The 24,250-nt window shown below is 32.3% G+C and overlaps 1 protein-coding gene across 4 annotated transcripts in view; it reads right to left on the bottom strand.

The window, feature by feature from the left end:
- Window positions 1–14,474: 14,474 nt before the first annotated feature.
- The window catches only part of LOC143639040 (transmembrane protein 182-like), an 83,514-nt gene continuing 73,738 nt past the window's right edge, over window positions 14,475–24,250 (bottom strand). For all 4 annotated transcript variants that reach the window (XR_013154656.1, XM_077107160.1, XM_077107159.1 and 1 more), the window contains one exon: window positions 14,475–16,410. Coding sequence is in view for 2 of the 4 variants with exons in the window: in XM_077107158.1 (XP_076963273.1) it covers window positions 16,181–16,410 (230 nt within the window). In the remaining 2 variants the exon portion in view is untranslated. The remainder of the gene's footprint in view (window positions 16,411–24,250) is intronic.

Raw genomic sequence — 24,250 nt, 5'->3', positions numbered from 1 at the left:
AATATGGGACAATTTGTTTCACATCACAGTTTTATTAACCTGTTTTCTTTAAAACAGGATTGAACCACAAACATCCAAAAAATCGTAATGAAATATGTCTCCCCCAGACACTACTGATAACTGAAAAGAAATATTCTAGTCACCATGCCAATAAAAAATCTTTAATTCTTGCTGAAATCCTAGGACTTGGAGAAATGGCTTTTGAAATAGGGATGTCCCATGTTCCAAGAGACACTCATTTTAATTGCTAAAACAGCATCAAGTTAAGTTTATTGCATATCACTTTCAATCAGGCCCTGTAATAGGAAGATTGTATAGCACTAAAGAGAAAATTCATTATTGGTAAGACTAAATAAATAATTATTTGCTTCACTAAATGATGATCTTTACTGCAAGAACATACATTTAATAATTAATTCAATGTGATAGGCAGCATTTTTAACTTAATGGAATATTATCTTCTTTATTGGAGTCATTGCATGATACAACACAGTTCAATGAACAATACTATAATTCAGTGGCTCATTTATAGAGAAACACATTTCAAATAATCGTCTTATTTCAGTGTCACTCATAACATGTCCTCTGGGCTGGTAGTTTGGGATTATATAATGAAAGAATAAACAAGTTTTCCAATTATACATATTATAGATGAGAATGCACTGATATGAGTATATGATATTCCCCAGGATTCATATTAACTTCTCTGAATATTACTTCAAGTCATACTTAGCTTGCAGAAGAACATGCAAGTCTACATTTTACAAAGTAATCAGAGCAAGTAAAGTAAACAGGTTTTAGGAGCTTTTGTACACATGTAATGTGTCAGTGACTGATATAACTAAGGAAAACTAAGTTAATGTATTCTTACTAGAATAAGAAGAAATTAGATGTAGCATTCATACTGTCCCTTTATCATTATAATAAAAAAGAATCAACCTTGTCAACTTGGGAGGAATACTGAAAATCTTCTTTCTACTTGTTCTACCAATACAAAACTGATGCCTTCATATAATATATTGACCAATGAGTTGCCTAGCTTACATATGAACTCCCCCCCCTGTGAAAATGCAATCTTCTGCTAGCTATGTCTCTTCCTTTCATTGCAAACCACAAGTCTCTCCTTTTATCTTCCACCCACTCTACCTGCCTCAACCCCTTAAAAAAAAACTTGGTCTTTCTCTCCTTTAAGCTTTTCTTTTTATTTTATTTATTTATTTATTTTTATGTGGTGCTTAGGATTGAACCCAGTGACTCCCACATGCTAGGTAAGCATTCTACCATTAAGCTACCACCCCAGTACCCCTTTTAAGATGTTGACTATAATTATCATGATTATGCTTTGGTAAATATTTTCCAGTCCAATTACCTCTATTTTTTCCAATTAGTTTTTCATATCAAGATTTTAAGTCTTTATACTGCCTTCTCTGTGCTCCTATTTGCAAATCTTAAAATCTGAAGATAAAATGTCAATTCATACCTCATCTGTATCATGATTTCCCTTTAATGTAAAAAAAGATAGCTTTATAAAAAAGTATGGATTGTTATTGTAACTTTTTATTGCCCTCCACTGACTTAAATTGGTAAATCTAAAGTGTACTTACTCTTTCTGTAACAGGATATACGAACATCAGTCCCTGTCATTTTATAATCCATTAACAAGAAAAGAATTTTTAAAAAAGCATGTGTCTCAATTCAGTAATAACTGACTTATTATCGCCTCCATATTTTCAATTCACAAATGATCTTCACCAAAAAAGTAATCAATTATCCATATGCCCCCACTCCACATTCTACATATAGCCCAATTTAACCTAATTAATCTACTACTTTATTATATATTTATTCCATGTTTTTATCCTCTTGTTCCTATCCCTTTAAAAAGTACATAAAATCAAAAGTCCAAAATGCATTGAAATTCTAATATGTAATGCAGCAAAAATGTGAATATTAAGTTTGAAAAAAATAGTAACAGGATCATCAAATCTTATCCTGACAAATATTGTAGTCACAGATAGTTCTGCTAAATTACTAAAAAAGATACAACAAACACAAAATGTATATTACTCTTCTTTGTTGTCAAACACTTATGCAGCTTGCCTTTCCACAGAAAACCACAGTAACCTAAAAATAAGAGGAAAGATTTTCTTTTTCACTAACAGGCATGACTAAGTGGTATAGCCCCAAAACAAATTGAGTCACCCATTAACCCTTTTAACTATTTTTTTTTTCTTTTTTTTTTTTATTTATTTTTTTCATCTTTCATACATTTGATTCATGTGAGTTATGCTTTTCCATTTTTACCCCAAATACAAATTGCAGAATCACATCAGTTATACATTCACAATGTTTACATAATGCCATATTAGTGACTGTTGTATTCTGCTGTCTTTCCTATCCCCTACTATCCCCCCTCCTCTCCCCTCCCATCTTCCCTCTCTACCTCATCTGTTGTTGTTCCATTCTCTCCCTCCCCCCCCCTTTCCCCTCACAACCTCATATATGTGATTTCGTATAACGATGTGGTTTTCCTTCCATTTCCATGCAATTTCCCTTCCCTCTCCCTTTCCCTCCCTTCATTCGTCTCAGTTTAATGTTAATCTTATTCTCATGCTCTTTCCCCCTGTTCAGTTCTTAGTTGCTCTCCTTAAATCAAAGAAGACATTTGGCATTTGTTTTTTAAGGATTGGCTAGCTTCACTTAGCATAATCTGCTCTAATGCCATCCATTTCCCTGCAAATTCCATGATTTTGTCATTTTTTAGTGCTGCATAATACTCCATTGTGTATAGATGCCACATTTTTTTTATCCATTCATCTATTGAAGGGCATCTAGGTTGGTTCCACAATCTAGCTATTGTGAACTGGAGATCTTCAATATAATGTAAAAGAGATACATATAATACAAATCCATGGTGAATATCATAGTGAGAATGAGTTCCACTTCCTAAAACAAAACATAAATTTCCAAGATGTCCTTTCTTAAAATTTTCAGGAATTTTATGGAGCAGTGACACATGTCTTTAATACAAGAAACTTGAATAGCTGAGACAGAAGGATTGCAAGTTTGAGGCCGGCCTCAGGAACTTAGCAACAACTTGTCTCAAGATTTAAAAAAAATGTGAAAAATGATAAATTTTAAAAAATGGTAATATAGCTCAATGGTAGGTACTATCTGTGTTCAAACCTTCTAGGAAATTATTCAAGGTTTTTAGCCAGATCTTTATGATCTAAAGACATGACAAGAACAATTTTAGAGGAAGAAACATTTATTTGTCTCTCACAGTTTCGGATGTCTCAGTTCAGAGACAGCCAACTCCATTGCTCCAGGCCTGAGTTTAGACTGAGCATCTTGACATAAGAGTGTGGCGGAGGAAAGCATCTCAGGACATGATGACAGGAAGCAAAGAAGACAGAGTTTCCCCCATCACTGATAAAATATAAACCCCAAATGCACACCCCATAATAACCTCCCCTTCTCAGCCACACTCAACCTGCCTTCAGTTACCATTCAGTTAATCCCTATCAGGGGATTAATGCACTGATTAGTTAACACTCTCATAACCCAGTCATTTCACATCTAAACTTTCTTGCATTGTCTCACAAATGAGTTTTGGGGGACGTCTAATATCTAAACCATAAAAGAAGTGTATGCAGCTGACAAATCCCTAAACAAATTTGGAGCATCTCACTACATACAATGTTTTCAAGTAGAAAGTTAGTATCTTCATGGATAGAAGAAATTTTCCCTATCTCTTCTTGGAATCTGATACCTCAAATGGGGGTATCTTTGGGGCAGAGACAAATTGATACATTTTCTTATAATAATGTATATAAGATATATTTCTAGGGCATTAATCTTTACAGTAATATGTGCTGGAGTATTAAATATTTTATTTAAATGGTAGACTGTTGAGAGCCACAGCCGAAGGGGCCCCAGCAAACTTTCAGACTGCCAGCTGATGAGCTGAAGGGGCCTCAGCAAACTTTCAGACTGCCAGCTGATGATTGGCTCACAGCGGCCCCAGCAACATCTAGCTGATTGGCTCCTCTGCGGTGATGCTCATTGGGCTGTTTCCCTGCCCTTTCAGACCACGGAGCTGCTCATTGGGGGACTTTCTTGGCTCCGCCCATGCGACCCAGCCAATCGGCCTCAAGAGCAGGAGGATTGTGGGAGGAGGAGGTTGTTGGGGTGTGTGGCTTGTGGGAAGCCGGTGGTGGCAGTTGGGCTCTGAGGGTTTTTTCCTGAGGAGCTGTTTTGTTTATCGTGTGTAGTTCTAAAAATAAAGTTAGTTTCTTTTGACAAGTGGCTCCTGAATTGTGCCCAGCCAGACTGCGGCAGTAGACCTCTATTATAATAGCTTTTCTTACTACAAAACCCTAGGATCTAAGACTTCCTTTATTTCTAACAAGCAACAAATTGTGTAAAATAAAATATTCATGAGTTTATACTGAACTTTGGCATAAAAGATTAGAATTTTAAATGAAAGAATGGGAATTACAAGAAGCACTGGGAAAGAGAGAGAAGGAAAGGGAGAGAGAGAGAAATAAAAGGGGACTGGGGAAGAGATATGCCATTTAAAGACATGCTCCCAGTGACCTACATGCTGCAACAAGTTCTAAATTCCTGAAGTTTCTACCACCTCCCAATAGCCCATTTTATGCATCAATCAATGGTTAATTCATTGGTGGTTTTAGGACCATTGAGAGTTGATTACCTTATAAATGTCCCAACTCTGCACACAAAAGCAGTGGGAACAGGCTTTTTGCACATAAGATTTGGGAGGGCCTATTAGATCCAAACCATAACAAGTGGGACAAATGCACAATTGTTCAATACCCACATGACATTGCACACCAATAAGCATCAGATGGTTTCAGCAAAACATGATGCCACCTTGTATTCAATATAAAGTAATGTCTCCAAAACTGACCAGGCAATAATCATTATGGAAGAGTTCTCAGAATGAAAATTTTAACAGCTGCTTAAGGTGTAAGGGTCCGGCGAAGCGTCGGAGGGAGAGACCACAAGAGACCGTCTCCATGCAATTGGCAGAAGGGGTTTTATTGATTCAGCATGCTGAGGCTCCAGGCTCACTCAGGAAGATAGAGCAGCCCAGAGCCCTGAGCAGAGGTTAAGCTGAGCTTAAGTACACCTTTTGGAGAGGGAGGGGGGCTTTGCATACATCAGAACAAATCAACAGGAGACGCGGGAAAATTGAACAACAACTCTGAGGCAAGATTAATAAGGAGAGAAATGAATTACAGTAGATGGGGTAGAGAGAGAAGATGGAAGGGGAGGGGAGGGGGGATAGTAGAGGATAGGAAAGGTAGCAGAATACAACAGTTACTATTATGGTATTATGTAAAAATGTGGATGTGTAACCGATGTGATTCTGCAATCTTTGTAATGTTTTGAATAACCAATAAAAAAAAATTAAAAAAAAAAAAGATTAGCACATTTACTGGCGGGAACAGATTGGACGGGGGTGATTGGTTACTTTTAAGTGGGGGGGAATATTTAAACTGATTGGTTCTGGGCCCGTGGTGCCTAGTGCCAGGCGACTCAAAGTCCCAAGTTATCAGACCACCAGAGGAGTCAGTGAGAATGTTTACTGGGGCAGCTCAGGTATTGTCCTAACAGCTACAGAGATCAAAGGCTCCGGGGTAGCCGAGGAATTTAACATATCATGGTCTCTTACATTACAACCCAAGCCTTGCAGTTTAGAAACTTCACAATGTCTGATCTTTTACACTTTTACTCAGGCTCTGGGCTTAGAATCAGCTTAAAAATTTTACCTTTACAAAGGAAACTCACTACACTTGAAGAACATACAGACAAATATTTCCATACTAAACAGAGAAATTTAACGCAGAGAAAGAAGCAAATAAAAAGTTAAACAGAAATTCTTGAGATGAAAAATATACTAAGTGGAATTAAAAATGTGATAGCATCAATAACAAAGCATATCAAAAAGAAGAAAGAATTAATAAGTGCAAAGAAAGGCTTTTTGAAAAGCCATAGTTCTATAATAAAAAGGAAAACTAATAAAGAAGAATAAAGAAAGTTCACAAGAAATTTGGGACAGTATTAGAGAGAAAGTATTTTGATTATTGGTATATAAGAAGGACTTGAGAATGCCAAAAAGGCAGAAAATATATTCAAATAAATAATAGCAGAAAACTTCCAGATTTAAAGAAAAATACAAATAACCAGGTACAGAAAATTCAAAGGTCATTAGACAAATTTAAATTAACTTACAAGTATCCCAAAACATCTTACAATCAAGCTCTAACAGGTGAAAGATAACGAACAGATTGTTGCAGCCACAAGAAAAAGGAAACAACACATAGGTTGTCTCATGTCAAATAATAGGGAGTTTCTCAGATGACACATTACAGACCAGGGAAAAGTGACACGATATTTTCCGACGATTAAGAGAGATGAGCCATCAGAGAGGAAAAAAAAGAGAATTTTGCCAGATGGAGACCTGGATCAATGAACACAAACAGCCATATCTGTCTTTTTATATGAATAAAACTTTTTTGTACCAGATGAACTAGAACAAAATATAATGAGTTGAAATGTCACCATATTCAAATACCTACACAATGTGCCCACAAATAATCTATGGCTAGATAGCTTAATCAATAAGAAACATTCCAAACTCCAAATATCAAATGATTGGCATGGGATTTGCTATTCACAAAAGCTTGCATGAGAAGCTGAACTTTTCTTACCAGGAAAATTCCACATATAGTCAAAGAACTCAACCCTGTATGTATCACTCTTCTCTGAGAGGCAAGGAACCTCTCCACCCTGCCTTAAACCCCTCTCTGGTAACAGTAAGAAGAAAAAGAAAAATGATTAACTTAGAATATTGTGCCCAGAAAAGCTATAATTTTAGAAATGAAGGAGGGATAAAGACATTTCCAGAAACAAAAATATCTAAGAGAACAGTATTTCTCTCAGAACTGTTCTACAAGGGATACTTAAGGAAGTTCTTGAAATTTAAAGAAATGCACATGATTAAGAGGAAAATGGGCTGGATATAGTGGCACATACTTCTAAATCCAGGGACTCTGGAAGCTGAAGCAGGAGAAAAGCAAGTGTTAGTTCAGTCTTAGCAATGTAGCTGGATTCTGTCTCAAAAATAAAAATTAAAAAGGACCAGGAGTATAGTTTATTGGTACAGCACCCATTGTGTAAATCCCTATTAATACACTAGCGTGCACGTAGACACACACACACACACACACACACACACACACACACACATAAAAACACAGTAAGGTATATATCTTACTGCCAAGAGTAACTATAAAGATATATTGAGAATTCTGTATTATTATTAACATAACACAAACAATTCATCTCTTCTGTAGGAATATAAAACACAAAACAATTAATAAGTGCATTGATATGTTAGGTTATTGGGAACATAGATGTAAAAATGGGATATCAAAAAGTTAAAACGTGGGAAGGAATAGAATGCAGCTGTAAATGTTTTGGGTAATGTTTTTTTCTCTTTTGCTTTTGTTTATTTACTTCTATTTTTATTATAAGTTTAAGTTGATGCTATTTCAAAATAATTGTTATAATCAAAAGATGTTTTGAAAGCTTCATGGTAACTGAAATAAATTTAATAATAGACAAACCAAAATAATAGTCAATGAATGAGAACCCAATACTATGGTAAATCATGTAAACATTAAGGAAGATTATAAGAGAGGGTAAAAGAAAGGAAGGAAGGAAAATAAAACTAGAAGACAAGTTATAAAATAACTATAGTGAGACCTTATCTTTCAGTGCTTACCTTCAATACAATTGAGTTAAATTGCATTAAATTTTAAATTTAAAATACATAGAGTGAAAAGATAAAGAGACAATATTCAAGTATATGTTGCTTACAACAAACTTACTTCATTACAAAGAACATACATAAATTGAAAGTGAACATACATATATATATATATACATATATATATATACATATATGTGTATATATAAAATATATATGCACATATAGTAGATATCTGGTCTTTCATTTATATTATAATTGTATATACATATATTATATATAATACTTCAGGGCATGCAATGTTCAAGAATGGTTATGGTGTGGATATATGGTGTTCTCCAAAAGCTTATATGTAAGACAATACAGGAATAAGCAGAAGTGAAATGATTAGATTATGAGAGTTGTAACCTAACAGTGCACTATTGTATTTTATAGATTAATAATTTGAAAAGACTATTGTACTTGTGGGAACTGTAGGAAGGTGAGAAATGGCTGGAGAAACTTAGGTCTTGGGGATATGCCCTAGGAATTATATATTGTCCCCCTGACTCCGCCTCTTCTCTCTCTTTTCCTCTCTCTAATGACCTGAGTAGCTGTTCTCCACCCCACCCTTTCCCCAGGATGTTCCACCTCACCTTGATCCAGAGCAATTGAATCAGCTGCCCACTGATCATGGGTCAAAGCTCTGAAACTGTGACAAAATAAACTTCTTTCTCTAAGTTGTTTTTGTCAGGTTTTTTGTTCACAGTGATAAAGTACTCATACAATATATAACCAAAAATCAAATTTAGAAAAACTCAAATTATATTAAATATCTTTTATTGGTAAGAATTTTTCTGTTTTTTTAATTTTTATTGATGCATATTAATTAATGCCAATATTTGGATTCATTGTGGCATATTAATATATGCATAAAGCATGATATGATCAGTATAACTGTCCTGTACATCCCCATGCCATTCCTTCCTTCTTGACCCTGACCCCCTGAATCTACTAATGATCTTCTTCATATTTCTGTGAGATCCTCTTTTTACATATTTTTTTCTCACCCCCACTTAGAATACTTATGATGCTTGTCTTTCTGACTTTGGCTTGGTTTCCTTAATATAATGCTTTACAATTCAATCGATTTTCCTGCAAATTACATAATTTTATACTTGTTTATGGGTGAATAAAACTCCATTGTGTGTATATATCAAACGTTCTTTAACCATCTATTGATAGACACCTAAGCGGATTCGTAATTTGCCTATTGTGAATTGCACCGCTATAAGTGTGAGATGCATGCAATTCTAGAGTGTGTTGTTTTTAATTATTTTGGATAAATACCAAGGAGTGTAGCCTGATCATATGGTTGTCACTTTTTCAGTTTTTGAAGAACCTCCCTACTGATTCCTATACCGGTTGCACTAAATTACACTCCCAGAAACAGTATGTAAGGATTTCATTATTCCAGTGTCATTGCCAGCATTTATTGTCATTTGTGTTCTGGATTGTTTTGTGTTCTAATTGAAGTGAGATGGAATCTCAGTGTAGTTTTGATTTCTGTCTTCTGAATTATTAATGATGTTGAAAATGTTTTCATGTAATCATTGGCCATTTCTTTTCAGAAGCATCTGTCTAGTTCATTTATTAAATAGGTTTTTTGTGTTAATTTTTGAGTTCTTTATATATTCTGGATATTAAACCTCTGTCAAAAAAGAAGCTGTGTAAGATTTTCTACCATTCTCTAAGCACTCTTTCACATGGTTAATTGTTTCATTTGATATGTGGAAGGGTTTTAAATTTGATGCAATATTATTTATTGTTTTTCAATATTCTTTCCTGAGTTACAGGAGTTCTGTTCAGAAAGATATCACCTGCACCCATAAGTTGGAGCATTTTCCCTATGTTTTCTTCTATCAGTAGCAGTGTTTCTGATCTTATTTCAATATCTTTGATCCTTATTGATTTGACATTTGTGCAGGGTCAAAGACAAAATATTAGCTTCATTCTTTTACATATAGATATTAATTTTTCCCAATAGTATTTGTTAAAGAGGTTATATGTTCTTGAAATTTTCTTTTTGGCACCTTTGTCATAAATCAGCTGACTCAGGGATTATAGATAGAGCACTTGCCTAGCACATGTGAGGCCCTGGGTTTGAATCTTAGGACTGCATACAAATAAACAAAGGCATGCTGTCCATCTACAACTACAAAAAAAAATTTAAAAGAACTAAATCAAACTGGCAAAGTTAAAAAAAAATCAGTTGACTCTTTGTGTTTCCTTTCATGACTTCTATTTAATTCCATTGTTCTACATGTCTGTTTTATTAAAGTACCATTTTTTTGCTATAGTTCTTTAGCATGATTTGAAATCAGCTATTATTATGGGTACAGCATTGATCTTTTTTCGTAAGAACAAATTTGACTATTCTGGGCTTTTTGCCATCTGCATCAATTCTATAATTTTTCCTAATTCTGTGAATAATGCATTGAATCAATATATTGCTTTTAGTAATATGGTCATTTTAATGATATTTATTATGCCTATCTATGAACATAAGAGATCTTTACATTTTTATGGTGTCTTCTTCTATTTCCTTATTTAATGCTCTGTAATTTTCTGTGTAAAACCTTTTACTTCTTTTGTTAAAGTTTTCCTATGTATTTTTAGGTTTTTGAGACTATAATGTATGGACCTGTTTTACTGATTTCTTTCTCAGAGGAATCATTATTTGGGTGTAGAAAAATGTATTGATGTTTGTTTATTGATTTTGTATCCTGACACTTAGGTATGCTTATCAGGTCTAGAAGTCTTCTGTTAGATACTTTAGTGTCTTCTAAACATAGGATTATATCATCTTCTAATTGTTATAATTTGACTTCTTCCTATCCCGTTTCTGCTTTTTTATTTCTTTCACTTGCCTAATTATTTTGACTGAAATTTCAAGTACTATATCAACTAGGCATGGGGAAAGTGGACATAGTTTTTTTTCCCTTAATTAGGAAAAAATTCTTTCAGGTTTTACCCATTCAGTATGATGTGGCCTTTATGTTTGTCATGTATGACCTTTATTATGTTCAGGTAAATTCATTCTATCTGCAGTTTTCTCAGGTGTTTGTTTTGTTTTGTTTGGTCTTTTATTTGGTTGGATTTGCTTTGTTTGTTTTTGTCATGAAGTAGTGTTGAATTTTCTCAAAGTCTTTTCCTACATCTACTGAAATGATCATGTATTTTTTATACTCGATTCTATTAACATGGTGTATTGTGTTTATTGATTTGAGAATATGGAACCATTCTTGCACCACTGAGTTATACCAACCTGATCATGATATATGTTTTGTTGTGTGACTAAATTGCATTGATGAGAAATTTGTTAGAAGCTTTCATCTATGAACATCAAGAGTATAGTTGATCTTAATTTTATTTTCATCATATGTTCTTATCTGGTTTGGTATCAAGGTGAAACAGACTTTGGAGAATAAGTTTCAAAGTTTCCCCTCCCTTTGTATTTAATACAATGATTGGATATGCATAGGTATTAGCTTTCATTAAAGATCTGATCAAATTTAACTGTGAATCCATTGATCCATGTGATCTTGGGGTCTTCTTTGTTTGGTGACCTCTTATTAATTATTCAGCCTCATTGCTTGCTATTTTTATTTGTTCTTTTTATATATACATGACAGCAGAGTGTATTTTGACATATTATACATACGTGGAATGTAAAATATTCTAATTAGGATCCCTTTCTTGTGGTTTTACATGATGTGAAGATTCTCTGGCCATGTATTCATCTATGAAAATAGTGAAGTTTATGTCTAATTAATTCTACTGCCCTCTCTATTTATATCCCCCCTTCTCCCCCCATCATTCTCCTTTGTCTAGTCCATATAAATTTCTGTTCTTCCCTTCCCTCCCTTATTGTGTGTCAGTATCCATATATCAGAGAGAACATTCGGCTTTTTTTTTTTTTTTTGAGGATTAGCTTATTTCACTCAGCATGATAGTCTCTAGTTCCATTCATTTACCAGAAAATGCCATAATTTATTTTTCTTTATGGCTAGTAATATTCTATTATGTATATATACCACATTTTCTTTATCCATGCATCTGTTTCAGAGAACCTAGGTTGGTTTCATAGCCAAATCATTGTTCATTGCTTAGTATTCGTCTGTTTAACTTTTCTATATTTACTTTTGTCAATTTTAATAAATCAGATGTACCTATAAATTCATCTATTTCTCATATTTAAATTTTGCATACTCACTTTAATGCCACTTGTTCTGTATCTTCATGTTATTTCATGATGTACTTCTATCCAAAAATATGTTATTGAATCTTTATGCGTTTGTATGTTTCTGTAGACTTTCTTGCTGTTAATTTCTAATTTCATTCCATTATGATCCAATGTGATCTGAAAAATCATTTCAAACTTTTTTTTTGCTAGGACTTGCTTTTTGTTCTTAATTATGATCTGTTTTGGAGAAAGTTCCACAAGAAGCTAAAAATGTGGATTCATATTTTGCTGAAAGAAATATTATATAAATATCTACTAAGCCTATTTCATATAGTATGTTTAAATCTGTAGCTATTTGTGCTTGGTTCCAGATCCTATTTGAACAAAATATCATTTTCTATAGTTTCACTGTCTTTTTGTGGATGTCTTTGCCAATGAAATGCAATGTATTTCAGGCAACATCTAGTTGGGTGTTGCTTTTGAATCCAATCTTTCAGTCTATGTCTTTTATTTGGCCAATTTTAATTCTGTGTTATTATAGAAAGATTTGTATTACTTCATGATTTTTTACACTTAATATTTGATTTGATCTTAATTCTCACTTGTCTATCATTACTCTTCTAATGATATTTGTTCCTTCCTAAAGTTTCTTCTTGTTTATATCTTCTTCTGTGTTTAGAATTTCTTTAAGTATCTTCCGAAGTGATGGTTTTGTGAACATGAATGCTTTTGTTTTATGCGTATTTTGTTATTTGGTATTTGTTTTATTACATTTACTTATTTATTTTTCTTTTAATATCTAGTTTCCACATATTAGAAAAAAACATATATAATACCTGACATTCTGAGTCTGCCTTATTTCACTCAATGTGATGTTCTCTAGTTTGTTCCCTTTACCAGTAGATTAGATAATTTTGTTTTTCTTTATAGTTGAAGAAAATTCCATTGTGTATATATGTCACATTTTCTTTATCTATTTACCTACCTTTGAAGGACACCTTGTTTGGTTCCATAACATGGCTCTGATGAATTGGGCTTCTATATACATGAGTATGCATACATCATTAAAGTATGCTGATTTTAATTAATTTGGATAAATACTGAGGAATGATATAAATGGGTCACATAGACCTTTTACTTCTAGTCTTTTATGGAATCACCATTATTATCTTCATAGTGGTTTTACTAATTTAAATTTCCCCCACATCCTCACCAGTTTTTACTTTTACTTGTATTTTTTGTAATGCAAAATGAACACAGGGATGCTTTATCACAGTGATATATCCCCAATCCTTTTTTTTTTTTTTAAAGACAGTCTTACTATTTTGCTGAAGGTCTCACTATGTTGCTGAGGCTGGTCTCGAATTTGCAATCTTCTTGTCTCAGCCTCATGAGTCATTGGGATTACAGTCATGCACCATCATACCAGCTTGTTACTTGTAATCTTTATATTTGGCATGCTAACTGGAGTGAAAGAAATTTCAGTGTAGTTCTAATTTGCATTTTCCTGTTTGTTAAGAATGCTGAACATTTTTTATAAACTTTTGGGTCATTTGAATTTCTTCTTTTAAGAATTGTCTATTTCATTTGTGATGTGCTATTAGTATTTTGGTGTTGACATTTTGAGTTCTTTATATATACTGGATATTAATTCTATGTCAAAAGAGTAGCTGGAAAAGATGTTCTCCCATTATGTATGCTCTCTCTTCATGATCTTTTATCCTTTGTTGTGCAGAAACTTTCTAATATGACGCCATCACATCTATTGATTCTTGGGATTATTTCTTAAGCATTAGGAGTCACATTGAGAAAGTCAATACAAGAGCATATGTGTTGAAATATTGACCATACATTTTCTTCTGTCAGTTACTAAGTTTCCTAGTTTTTTTTTAATCCACTTTGATTTGACTTTGTGTAGGGTGAGAAACAGGCATTTACTTTTCATTCTTCACAGGAAATCCAGTTTTCCAAAGATTGTTTGTTAAAAAGACTGTCTTTTCTTCAATGTAGTTTTCTGGCACCTTTTTCAAAGCTTATATGATTGTATCTGTGTGGTTTTGGATGAGGAATACATTTAAACAAGTGCCAGATGACTCCTTAAGATGAAATAATCCCTAAAGTTATCACAAAACAAACTCTGACATTTAGACTTGGTGTTCTAGGTACCGTGTAGTCATCAATATATTAATTCAGATATAAGCCAACTGACATTCCAAACTTCAATAGAGAGTAGAACAGGAGTCCCTGTTTTGACATATCTCTATATTTCATCTCTCAAGGCATAGCATATTTATACATAATATCAAGAGAGCAAGACTATTTGGTAATCTCCAAGAACTTTGAACAAGTTACATTTTTAGTTCCCTTTCAGAATTTCTACTTTACATATTTTAAAAGATCACATATGTGAAACAAATATATCAACTGATACAAGGATTTATAATTTAACATGTTTTATTGGTAAAATTTTAAACTTCACAAATCCAATAAGATAAAAAGGTATCACTTTTTACAGATCATTGGACAATTCTAAAGTTAAATTTATAGTATTTTCATCACACTAAAATATTCATGTAAATTGGATGTAATTATAACTGAATAGGCACTAATAGCCATAGCATGGAAGGACATTTAGCAGTTACTGAATTTTTTATTCGGTGAGCATAATTATACCAAGTACCTGAAGATATTGTCTGAATATGAGTCGCTAAAAATATATCTTTGACTTATAGAAAATTCAAACATACTTATGATATATCTTCATTTATTAATTGTGACTAGTCTAATAGTTCCAGTTATGGGGTTGACATACTGACCATAGCATATACAAATCCTCAAAAGGAACAACACTTCAGCTTTTACCTTATTGGTGATTTCAATATGATGGTCTATATTTTTATTTTTGATTCTGCTACAAATTAATAATTCATATATATTTCCCCATAAATGTTACATTAAATTATCCTCAGATATTTCATTAATTCTTATTAGTATTTTTAAGGTAAAGATAATATTTTAAAGAATAGATAGATGTGGTCTAAATAATTAAAGACATACAGTTGACAATACAGGAGTAAACAAAATATTCTTACTATATTAGCCATTCTTCCTAAGTACTAACATTTAACAGGGCTGGGGTTGTAGCATTTGCCTAGCTTATGTGATGCACTGGGTTCAATTCTCAGCATCACATATACATAAATAAAAATAAAGGTTTATTAACAACTAAAAATAGTTAAAAAAAATGAAAAAAAGAAAATTAACATAGTTGACTATCAAAGGAGAAGGAATATTTTACCAAAAATAGATGCAAACCTTCCCATGCTTCAGGCCAGAACTACCCATCTCTGTATATATCTTGTCCCATGTCCCTTTATTAAGATAGATTATTTTATTTTGAATTTTGACCTATAACTGATTTTTGTTGAAGTAGAGCATTCTATTTTTAACATATTATCAATCTCATGCTCAAGTACAGATCTTTCTGTGCTGGAAGGATATACAACCTGGGATACGAAAATATACTTTTCAAATGTAACTTTTCAGATGTAACTGTTTCCTGTTTATTCCATTAAATCCTGCATGTATTAATTCACTTCTCACTTTGCAATATCTGTCTGTTAGGGAACCAAGAGGAAATATTTTTATGTTTCCTGTTATATCTCTAACCTTGAAATTGAGAACCAATATTTTCTGTCTGATATGTTACTGATGGGCAATTGATTATTTCAAAAGTAAAACTCACTTCCTCATAAACAGGAAACAGATTACTTCAAATCCAGTAAATTTTGGAAACACTGAAAATGAAATCATGGTGCCAGTGTTTGAAATTATACTCTTCCTATTTTTAAATTAATTCAGAAAACCAGAGCCAGTCTTTTGATTTATTCAACCTAAGACTAAGTTAAAACTCACTGTAGTCCCCTTAAAAATGATGTACTTTAAATCTTACTCTTTCAGCATCACCCTGAAAATTCCATTCATTTGTTAATGTCATGTAACGAATATATATATACATGTATATACATATATATGATAATTAATGTTCTCAGTGCTTGGCTAAGACCAAAATCTGAATTTTTTTTCAACTTTGTTCAACCATTAATCAGAATTCTACCCAGATATCACTGTGGTATTTTGCCATTTTATTTCATTCACTTCTGAAACTCAAGCCCCTGGCCAATAAAATGGAACACAATCCCTGACATGCATACAAAGGGAGTTCCAAAGGCAGCAAATATAAATGACCATCCATATTGCACATCAATGATGACATTTTCTGGGACACACCTGTTGCTCCTTTCTATAGATATGTACTTTGGAAAATCAACAGCATATTCCTTCCATAATACAAACAGGCTGAGTATCAGGCTAAATAGGGCCCCTGTGGAGGAAAATTGGAAAAAAAAAATTATTTCTAATTTAAAGGCAGAAAATATGTTTGACAGTATATTAACCTGGATTTTTTATTTTGGGAAGAACTTTTTATAAATACCCCTGAGGTCAGTAAAATTATTAACATCACATGTCAAATGTTATCCTTGTGGGCAACGTCAACTAATACTTTGAAAAATAAAAGGTAAACTCGGAGTTTTCTTTGTTCCCATACCAACGTTTTTATGGCTATTACTACCCTAATCAGAACAAGACTTAAGGCTCTATCAAATCTAGAAGCAGCAAAATAGAAAATCAATCTATGTCTTTTGTGTTCTCCCTTTTTTACCTAGTTTTTCAAATGCACATAATTCACTAAATGTTTACATTTATAAAATTCTCATTCTAAAAATGTTATGCATTTTAATATAAATAACTCAGTAGTGAAACTAGCTAACATTTCCCTCAAATCTTCAAAAAATTAGATTCACTATAAAGATATGTTATAGGGAGTTATAGCTGCCATACACATTTGTTTGCTGCCATTTACTGCTGAGGTAATCCAAATCCCAGTATGATTGCACAGACCTGCAGCATAGCCTAACAGTACCCTACATTGCATAGTTGCTTTAAAATATCTAATGACCTCAAATGAATTTGTATTACTTTTTTAAAGAGAGAGTGAGAGAGAGAGAGAGAGAGAGAGAGAGAGAGAGAGAGAGAATTTTAATATTTATTATTTTTTAGTTATCGGCGGACACAACATCTTTGTTTGTATGTGGTGCTGAGGATCGAACCCGGGCCGCACGCATGCCAGGCGAGCGCGCTACCGCTTGAGCCACATCCCCAGCCCTAATTTGTATTATTTTTAATTTTCATAGAGAGAGATTATTCCTACAAACTTTAAAAGCACTGAAATAAGCAGTAAACACTGACCAATAATTTTCAATCTTTGTATTGTGTCAGTATTATCAAGCATATAAGTACCCTTTCAGATTATTTTTATTGAATTTAAGAGGACATTATACAGATGATGATTATAAACCAATAAATTGCACTCTTAAGAACAGAACACTAGACATTTGTGTAGTACTCTTTTACTCATGGATTGCATAAGAAACTAACAAAAAAAAAACCTCAAAAATAATTTGAGACAAATTTCTATTTAATACTATATTTGAGACAAATATATATTTTAATCGATATATTAATATAGGATAATTAATATATTATTTGATAATAATATATTGTATAGTATATTTGAGAAAAATTACATATGGCTCTAGCCAAGGTTTTATGGATGCTTATTGACAAAAATATATGCTAAGTCATCTACAACTTCTGTAATTCCAGGTTAACAGTATTTGTCTCATCAGATAGATACGTAACATTCTAAGCCTGACACTTTTAGAACTCCCTTTTCACTCATCAGTTACTAGATTATGATTTAGTGAGGTAGCCACAACTTAAAAGCCATTTTTGCTCTGACTTAATATCCTTTTATATTTCTTGAGTACCTATAGTATTTACCTAATTGATTTCCTATTGTTGTTCATTGTAGTTTATTTCAAAATTACTAAGAGTATATTTTAGAGTATCATACCACAAAAATGATAGTTATATAAGCTGATAGATTTGTTAATTGCCCTGATTTAATCATTCCATATGATAAACATATACCAAAATGTTACATCATATCCCATAAGTACACACAATTGTGTATGAATTATGACAAATAAAAAGAAAACATTTAAATAGGTTTCTATTAATATCAAGACAGTATATGTGAAGATAGAGTGAAAAATATTAATCATAATATGTGATATTATATTAATATTACTGAATAATAAAAATATCACTAATAACATAAATTTTTAGAGTAAATGTATAAAAATTAAATAAAATATAAAGAGATATTGAATATATAAAGTGTCTTGAAGTTCTAGGACTGTATTCATCATTCAATAAGTAATAGCTATCATAAGTATAATTTCATACAACAATAAAAAAAGTAAATAGACATTTTTTGTGGTACCTAGGATTGGATATAGCCCCTCTGCTGATTAGGCAAGCACTATACCACTGAGCTACATCACCATATAGGATGTCACGTTATCCAGGCTGGCCTTGAATTTGCCATCCCCCTGCCTCAGTCTCCTGAGTAGCTGGGGTTACAGGAAGGTTTCATTAGGCCCAGCTTATAAATAGAATCAAGTAGGTAATGTAAAGTTAAATGGTGCCCTTTGGAAATATTTTCATACAATCTAATGCAACATTTGGATAATTTACTAGAATTTACATAATTTGAACAAGTTCCTTCCTCTTAAACATTGTAGAATTATATATGCCTTTAGAATAGGAGGATTCAATTTTAAGGCCAGCCTGGGTATCATATAATTCATTGTTATTTGTCTAAAATGGGATACTTGTAATATTCTACATAATTAGATAGGCATTTCTATGTGCTAGAGTAGAAGGGCTTAAACAGTTTAAGTGGATTATTAAATTACTGTGAGAAATATCTGCTCCATCATGGAAATAACACATAATATTTAGACTCTAAAAGCATGATTTAATTTGGCATATATAATATACCTGAAACTTATTTATTTACTAGAAATCCTTGATAACATTTCTTTGGAAATCAAAATAAAGTTACAAAAAATATAAAGAGGAATTTCCTTAAATATGAACTCACCAGTTTCCACTAAGCATGAGGCTGGCATTTTGGCATTTTTCCAAAATCTAAAAATAGCTTCAATTTATGTTTAGTGTTAAAAGTTATACAAAGTTTAATTAAAAATGTTGTAATTGTACTTATATATCTTTTATTATTTTTATAGAAATTATTCTCCACACTTTGGCTCAGCTACTGACTTTCATGTTTTATCATGAACATACTTTTTATGAAGGCTTACTTTCTTATCCTAAGATATGTCTTTCTATAGTGTTTAACATAGTACTGGAGAGAGCAAGCTGAAAAAATATTTATTTTATGGGAAATAATTAAATTCATCAAAAACACAGATGAATCTTGCTATCCGTTCATTTTCAATGTAAAAAATATAGAGAGTAATGAAACTTTCCCCAACACAAATAATAAATCGCCAAGCTGTTTAAATGCCTGAAATTTTTTCTCTGGCTTATTCTTTATGTTTAAAATCAATAAGCAAATAACTATTTTTTTCTTAATCTCAAAATGGCATAGGTGTATACAGTGTCATAAATTAAACAGAAAGCTCTAGAAATCAAAATTATTAAACTTTGGTGTCTACTTTCAAATTCCAAATAAGCAACTTCTAACTCAGGTAAATTGTCAAGTATTTCTTTAATAATTATGCTCCTGTTGCAATATCATTCTAATAACAAAAGAAGAATCAGTAGATATTTGTTCAAAGTGACTTGAGGAACAATAGGTGTTATGGTTTGAAACTAAAATGCCCCTATAAGCTCATATGTTGGAAGCATGGTCCCCAATAGAACAAATTTAGAGGTGGGGCTCTTAGGCAATGACTAGGACTTTAAATGCATCAGTGACTTACTTCATTTGAAGGATTAATCCATTGAGAGTTGAATAGAATATTCGATAGTAATTGTAGGCAAGTGAGTTGTAGGTGGAAGAAGTAGGTCACTGGGGGAATGACCTTGGACTATATGTGTCCCTGGCTTCACACTGTCACTGTCTGAATCCCAGCTGCCAGGATCTTAACAGTTTCCCTCTGCCTTGCCCTTCCACCATGATGTTCTGCATTAACTTGGGCCCCGAGCAATACAATCAGTGAAACATGAACTGAACACCTGAAGTGATTAGTTTTAAATAAACTTCTTATTCTGAGTTTTCCTTGTCAGGTATTTTTCAAAGTGACAAAAAGATTAACTAACACAGTGTAGTAGTGACAGAGAAAAGAACTTAACTTGGAATCAGATAATTAGGTATAAAGCCTAACCCTTTTACTCACTGACTGCATGATATTGATCAAATCATTTCATTGCTTCAAGATTAAATGAGAGTTTCCCCAGCTATTATGAGAAATATTTATTTACATTATAAAAGTAAAGGGGATATGCATTAGATAATAAATTTTTCTTGATATCTAGGGGATAAATAGTTTTATTGATGTTTCTACACATATGTGTCAACTTATCAACAGATGCAAGGCAATAAGCAAGTTTTATGTTTTGAATTTGATCACCAAGAACAAATTTACTAAAATTGTCTACATAACAAGAATCTTTCCTTTTAGAAATTGACAGTGTTACAATAATCAATACAAGATAAGATAATTTAGATAGCATTTAAATAATTTCACAACATTCGAATTGTTCAAGGCCACTAGAAACAAAGAAATAGGAGTCTGAAATCTTCAGAATTCAACAGTTTTAATGTCCCACACATTATCAAACCAAACATTGGGAATTTTTCACATGTATTAATAATAAAATAAACAAATATTTTCAAAATATAAAACAACTTTTATCAAATTTTCTAAATTGATGCTTGGGCAAACAGTTTCATTGGTGAAATTTTTAAAATTGACACATACTATTTGAACATATTTATTATATGTTTACAAAGCATAATGATTAAGTCATGGTAATTAGCTTTCTATCATGTTAAATACTTTTAATTTGTGTCAATATATAATTATATATTTCATTAATAACTAAAAGAAACATTAAAAAGAACAGTCATGTGTTTTTCATTAATTTGCTTCAGGAAAAAATTAATAAAATTTTTGTCATAAATAGATTGATTGAAAAAATACTAATTGCTTTGATGGAGGTAGAAAATGAAAGTAAAAGAACTGAATTTGGACCAATTGTTGGACAATAGATTTGAGTTAAGTTTAACATTTAGGTTGGCTTTGGTTGAGAGAAAAGGATTACCCAGTATTAGAAGAGCATCATATCATTCAGAAATTTCTTTGGTCAAAAGAACACTTTAAGTAGCATTACCTGGAATAAATGTATAAAAGAGTCATTGGGAGAATGGGGAATTATTTTCTTACATTTGTGCAGTTATACTGAAAAATACTAGATAACTAGGAGGCTAGGGATACACTCATATACCAAAAGAAGATCATAATGAATTAGGATTTGAATGATGACAATTAAAATAATAAAATAAAGAACATTTCCAAAAGAAACTATACAAGCTGGGTGTGGTGGTACATGCCTGTAATTCCACCAGCAGTAGTCTGAGGCAGGAAGATTGCAAGTTCAAAGCCAGCCTCAGCAACTTAGTGAGGCCTAAGCAACTTATTGAGATCCTTTCTCAAAATAAAAAATAAAAAGGACCGGGGATGTGGCTCAGAGGTTAAGAATACCTGGATTCAATTCTTGATAACCCCTCCCCAAAAAGGAAGAATACAAAATTAGTTCTTTCAAACTCATACAATGGATTGAGTCCGTTGCTTTAAGCAATTGAAACCAAAATATAGTTAGATAGGAGAAATAAGTTCCCAAAGTTCTAGAGCACAGGAGGGTGAATATAGTTTACAATAATCTATTATATATTTCATAGAAAACTAGGAGAAAAGATGAATGAATGATGAATGATAAATCTAACATTTCCCTGAACAACACATTTAGAACACCTTTACATGTATTTATAAAGAGTATTAAGCAACAAAGTTGGATAACATCATCAAACAGTTCTTCAAGATAAACAGAGTAACTATAATTTGAGAAAATCCGACATTGCTATAATTGGTTGATATCTCTCTAAAGATGAATCTTGAACTAATAGAATTGATAATACTTATTCATGCTTAATAAAAACTAATCGAAAGGAAAGTTCATTATATGTAAAAAAAAAGCATTCAACTTAGGTTTCACAACACATTTGTATGACAGTTTTCTTACCCCATTTTTAAAATTAGGATATTAAGTGAAACTATGGTTAATATAATTTCCAGGATAAATCAAAAATTTTGATGCTTAGAATATAACCAGGATATAGCTACTTTGAGATAATTCCTCGGCCCTGGTGGACCACATTAATCTTATCTATTTCTCTACATTTCATTTATAAAATGATATAAATGAGTTTTGATTATTTAAATTTTTATCTACTTCCTCCTAATATATTTAAAGTCCATTAAAGGTGTTTATAGCACACCTTTTATCTTTCCACCACTCCACCTGCAATAGAATCTAAGATATGCATAAGCACTTTGCGAGTGCTCAGTACATAACATCAGTTCTGATCTCTTTAATATATTTCTATGAAGATAAATTTTAAAAACTACTTTTTAAGTTTAAATGAATACTAAATGAGAAAGGCTGATTCCAGCAAATATTCAGTAGTATGTCTGTTTATTTACCTTCTTCTCAGTAAGAAAAAATAGACTGAAATATGTGAAATAATAGTCTGAAATATATGAAAAAAAAATTATGAGTACACCTAGCAATAGGAGGGAAGAACAGCATTTTTAAGAGAGAGTAAACAAATGAGGTGAACATTACATTTGTTCTAGCTTATTGCCTTGAAAGTTTTCAGGCCATAATGCAGGAGGGAGAACTGATGAGGAATCTGGTGAACTTCCTGAGTTAAAGATATAGAGCAGAGCTGTTTGCCATGGCACATGCCTATTATTTCAGTGGCTTGGGAGGCTGAGGCAGTAGGATCACAAGTTCAAAGGCAGCTTCAGCAAAAGTGAGGTGCTAAGCAACTCATTGAGAACCTGTCTCTAAATAAAATACAAAATAGGGCTGAGGTTGTGGCTCAGTGTTGGAGTACCCCTGGGTTCAATCCTTGGTACTGTCCCCCGACAAAAACAAAAAAAGATATAGAGCAGAGAGTCAGAAAAAAAACTAAAACAAGAACCATTCACACAATGAAGGGCTAGAGTGTATAGAAAACTTCACAAAGAACAAAACAATATATCCATAGACGATCCAAATATATAACATAATTTTTTGTGTAGCTCTTGAACTTTGATTTGTATTACACATTGATTTTCTAAAGAAGAGAGGATGGTCTGTATTCATAATTAACATGTTTTTGACATGGTTCTTTTGTCTTTACAGCATCTGGAAAATTTCCCTAAGAGCATCGTGGTAGAATATTCCCTATATTACCAACAGAGTCTTCAGCTGCCTTGAAAAATTGTCTGATTTATTCTTTGGTCATAGCTAACACAAGAAAGAAAGTTATTATCAAAAATGCAGTTATACTCAAAAGATTTTTACTTTCCTGAATAAAAAGTAATACATGGTGCTTGACAGTGCACCTATAATTTTACACTTCAGTGATTTTAATAAAATGAGTAACAGATATGTAATTTCAACTTTCAACTCTAATAAGAGATGGGTTTGTCTCTGCAACTTGGATTTTAGGTTCATTTTTATTAGCTCTTATGAGGGACTTCCAATACAACAGTATGCCAGTTATCAAAATGTTCAAATTTGTATGTGATTATTTTGTTATTTTTTTCATTTTTAATTTGTTTTAATTAGTTATACATGACAGTAGAATGCCTTTTGACATTTCATACACAAATGGAATATAACATCTCATTATTCTGGTTGTACTTGATGTGGAATTACACCAATCATATAATCATATATGCACATAGGGTAACAATGTCCAATTAAATGGACTATTCTTCCTACCCTCATGCCCACTCCCATTCCTTCCCTCCACTCTGCCTAATCCAGAATACCTCTATTCTTCCTTAGCTACCATCCATTTTTGTGAATTAGTCAGATGAAAGTAGTTAAAAGAGATACAAATAAGAAAAAAAACTCAACTATCAATATTTGCTAATGACATGATTGTATATTTAGAAGATCCAAAAAATTCCACCAAAAAACTTCTAAAACTAATAAATAAATTCAGCAAAGAA

The sequence above is a fragment of the Callospermophilus lateralis genome, chromosome X, assembly GCF_048772815.1.
Source record: "Callospermophilus lateralis isolate mCalLat2 chromosome X, mCalLat2.hap1, whole genome shotgun sequence".
NCBI lineage: Eukaryota > Metazoa > Chordata > Mammalia > Rodentia > Sciuridae > Callospermophilus > Callospermophilus lateralis.
The sequence above is the reverse complement of the archived record's forward strand: the minus strand, read 5'-3'. Positions and strand labels throughout refer to the sequence as shown.